We start from the raw sequence: 4,434 nt of genomic DNA on the forward strand, positions 1-4,434 counted from the left end.
CACGGTGAGCTGCTTCCTTCCTACGCCGCCCAGCAGCCGGATGGAGTCTTCCTTTACTTTTGCTGTCTTTCTTTATCTCAGACAGTAGGATAGAGATATTCTTTTGTGTATTCTACTAGATGCCCGTACTTGTGACACTAGGTCTTGGCACACACTTTGGTAGACTAGTTTTGGGGTTGTAATATTATGTTATTTATTTTATCTATCACTTTCGGGTTGCGGACTCAAATTCGGGTAATTATTTCACGTAAATTTCCGCTAAAATTAACATAAGGAGATGGAAATGGTTCCGCATTGGCTTACCTGGCAACGGTGTCGGGCGCCATCATGACCTATTGTGGAAATGGGTCGTGACAACATGGTATCAGAGCACTAGGTTCACGTAGGTCTCACGATTTATGGGCAAACCTGATAGAGTCTTGTTGATCGGTACGGAGACGTCTGTATTTATGTTCGAGAGGCTATAGGATATTAGGAAAGACTACTCTTTATTCATTTTCTATCATGCAGTGCTTAGAGTACTAAATTTCCCTCTTCTATTCTCTCACAGATGGTGAGAACTCGCACCATTGACGTTCCGGACCCGGGAGGAGCTGCTCCCCCCGTTGCTCGAGGCCGAGGTAGTGGCCGGGGGAGGGCATCGGCCCGTGGTAGGGGACGAGGGCGTCCCAGAGCCGTTCCAGTTGCACCACCGGCAGATCCTGTGGGGGATCCTATCATTGAGGAGCAGGTCGAGGTGCCCGCTGCTGAGCCTACCCTGGGGATTTTATGACAGCACCGGGATTTCAGGAGGTCATGGGCCGCATGCTACGGTTCATGGACACTATGACTCAGGCTGGTTTATTTCCCGCAGACCCAGCCACTTCACAGGCAGGAGGGGCAGCCCAGACCCCTACTGCTCAGGCTCCAGGTCATGCAGCTGCAGTATATCAGACTCCGGGTGCACTACCCGCAGATGGGGCTCAGCCAGTTACTGCAGTGGCACCCCAGCCCAAAGGCCAGCTGTGGATGGTGATCCATAGAAGCTATTGGACAGATGGACCAGGCTTCATCCTCCAGTCTTCGGGGGTGAGCGTCATGAGGATGCTCAGGACTTCATAGACAGGTGTAGGGACAGACTGCACAATATGAGGATACTGGAGTCGCATGGAGTTGACTTCACTACTTTTCAGCTCGAGGGCAGGGCCCGTAGATGGTGGCAGTCCTACATTCTTGGCAGGCCAGCAGGTTCTCCTCCTATCACTTGGGATCAGTTTGTACAGTTGTTCTTGGATAGGTATATCCCGCCCTCTGAGACGGAGGAGCTGCGGTACCAGTTTGAGCAGCTCGAGCAGGGTCAGATGTATGTGACTGACTATGAGGCGAGGTTTTCCGAGTTGTCCCGCCATGCACTCATGATACTTCCTACAGATGCGGAGAGGGTACGGGGGTTTGTCGCTGGATTGCAGCCCAGTATTCGATTTAGTATGGCTCGAGAGGTGGAGATGGGCACAGAGTATCAGCTAGTGGTCGAGATTGCTCATCGGATTGAGGGATATCGCCAGAGGGGAAGAGAGCAGATGCAGCAGGATAAGAGAGCTAGGTTCTCCGGCGGGTTCAGAGGTGCCCCAGCTAGGGGCAGAGGTCAGTATGGGAGAGGCCAGCCTAGTAGGCCACCAGTTCCAGCACCACCTCCTGCCCGGGGGGCTTCAGCACGCCCCTATCTTAGTGCTTTGCCAGAGACTTCCTACCGCCCCCCAGCTATTCAGGGTTCCTCCAGTGGGTATTCAGGTCCCCAGGGTCCTTCTGATTCTTATTTCAGTGCCATGCCGGTGAGTTCATGTCATCCACCGGCTATCCAGGCTTCTTCCAGTGGTTCTACGGGTTATCAGGGTCAGCCATCAGGGCAGCAGGTCGCCGCCCCGCGCTGTTGTTTTGAGTGCGGAGATCCCGGTCACATGAGGAGATACTGCCCCAGACTTCGGGGCAAGGCAGTGCAGCAGGGTCAGCAGCTCATTATTTCAGCACCAGCTGCCCAGCCACCCAGAGGTGGAGAGAAGACGGGTAGAGGCCGTCCTAGAGGTGGAGGCCAGACAGGGAGAGGTCAGCCAGCTACTACTCAGTCAGGTGGAGGCCAGACAGCCAGCGCTCCAGCCAGGTTCTATGCTCTTCCAGCCAGGCCAGTTGCATTGGCCTCAGATGCTGTCATCACAGGTGTTATTCCCGTTGGTGGTAGGGATGCTTCGGTATTATTTGATCCAGGGTCTACTTATTCATATGTATCATCTCTGTTCGCTCGCTTCCTGGTTATTTCTCCTGAGCCCTTGGGTGTTCCTGTTCCTGTGTCCACTCCTGTGGGTGATTCTGTGGTTGTGGATAGGATCTACCGGTCCTGTGTGGTCACTTTTGGTGGTTTCAAGACTAGAGTAGATCTTCTGTTGCTTGATATAATTGATTTTGAGATCATCCTGGGCATGGATTGGTTATCTCCATATCACGCCGTCCTCGATTGCCATGCCAAGACTGTTTCACTAGTGATGCCAGGATCGCCGAGATTGGAGTGGAAGGGTTCCACAGTAGATATGCCTAGCAGGGTTATTTCTTTCCTGAAGGCTCGACACATGGTCGAGAAGGGGTGTTTGGCCTATCTAGCTTATGTTCTAGACGACATCGCAGAGTCTCCGACGATTGATTCAGTGCCAGTAGTCCGAGAGTTCGCCGATGTTTTCCCTTCTGATCTTCCGGGCATGCCTCCAGATCGTGATATTGATTTATGTATTGACTTGGCTCCAGGCACTCAGCCTATATCTATTCCACCATACCGTATGGCTCCTAAGGAGTTGAAGGAGCAACTAGAGGAGTTGTTAGCAAAGGGGTTTGTCAGGCCCAGTGTATCGCCTTGGGGCGCACCAGTGCTATTTGTGAAGAAGAAGGATGGGACCATGCGAATGTGCATTGATTACCGCCAGTTAAACAAGGTCACCATCAAGAACAAGTATCCGTTGCCTCGTATTGATGATTTGTTCGACCAGCTGCAGGGTGCTAGGGTGTTCTCTAAGATTGACCTGAGTTCAGGATATCATCAGCTGAAGATTCGGGACTCGGATGTTCCGAAGACGGCATTTCGGACTAGATATGGCCATTATGAGTTTCTAGTGATGTCCTTTGGCTTGACCAATGCACCAGCAGCATTTATGGATCTGATGAACAAGGTATTCAGGCCTTATATTGATTCCTTTGTTATCGTCTTCATTGACAACATCTTGATATACTCACGTAGCCTGGGGGAGCACGAGCAGCATTTGAGAGTAGTGCTTCAGACCTTGCGAGAGCAGAAGTTGTATGCTAAGTTCTCCAAGTGTGAGTTTTGGCTTGAGTCAGTGGCATTCTTGGGGCATATTGTGTCTGAGAGGGTATTAAGGTAGATCCCAAGAAGATTGAGGCAGTTCAGAGTTGGCCACGTCCCACTTCAGTGACCGAGATCAGGAGTTTCCTGGGATTAGCAGGTTATTACCGGCGATTTGTGCAGGGTTTTTCATCTATTGCATCACCCTTGACTAGACTGACCCAGAAGGGTGCCCCATTCATTTGGTCCGATGATTATGAGGAGAGCTTCCAGAAGCTCAAGACCGCATTGACTAAGGCACCAGTTCTTGTATTGCCTGCCGGTTCGGGGATGTATATGGTATATTACGACGCTTCACGCGTTGGTTTGGGATGTGTGTTGATACAGGAGGGGCGATTTATTGCATATGCCTCACGTCAGCTGAAGATTCATGAGAAGAATTACCCTGTGCACGATCTGGAGTTGGCAGCGATTGTTCATGCTCTTAAGATATGGAGGCACTATCTGTATGGGGTGCCTTGTGAGGTTTACACCGATCACCGCAACTTACAGCATCTGTTCAAGATGAGGGATCTCAATTTGAGGCAGCGCAGGTGGCTTGAGCTGCTAAAGGATTATGACATCACCATTCTTTATCATCCGGGCAAGGCGAATGTGGTCGCGGATGCCTTGAGCAGAAAGGCAGAGAGTATGGGTAGCTTGGCATTCATTCCAGCAGAGGAGAGGCCCCTAGCTCTGGACATCCAGTCCTTAGCTAACAGGCTTGTGAGGTTGGACATTTTAGAGTCCAGCCGAGTTCTAGCATGTGTGGTTGCTCTGTTGTCGTTATTGGGGGAGATTAGGGCCCGACAGTTCGATGATCCACATTTGGCGGTTCTCAGAGAGACGGTACTTCAGGGAGGTGCCAAGGAGGTTTCTATTGGCGAGGATGGCGTTCTGCGACTCCAAGGTCGTCTATGTGTTCCTAATGTTGATGGTCTAAGGAAGAGGATCCTAGAAGAGGCATACAGTCTGCGGTATTCTATCCACCCGGGAGTTACGAAGATGTACCGTGATTTGAGGCAGCATTACTGGTGGGGGGGGGGGGGGATGAAGAAAGACATAGTGAA

The 4,434-nt window shown here is 51.3% G+C and overlaps 1 protein-coding gene across 1 annotated transcript; it reads left to right on the forward strand.

The window, feature by feature from the left end:
- On the forward strand, nucleotides 2,928-3,347 carry LOC109222998 (RNA-directed DNA polymerase homolog; the record flags this gene model as incomplete). The annotated part of the gene is made up of 1 exon (XM_019387271.1): nucleotides 2,928-3,347. A coding segment is annotated over exon 1 (420 nt), but the record flags the coding sequence as incomplete, so codon positions are not given.

Source organism: Nicotiana attenuata, chromosome 2 (assembly GCF_001879085.1).
Source record: "Nicotiana attenuata strain UT chromosome 2, NIATTr2, whole genome shotgun sequence".
Lineage (NCBI taxonomy): Eukaryota > Viridiplantae > Streptophyta > Magnoliopsida > Solanales > Solanaceae > Nicotiana > Nicotiana attenuata.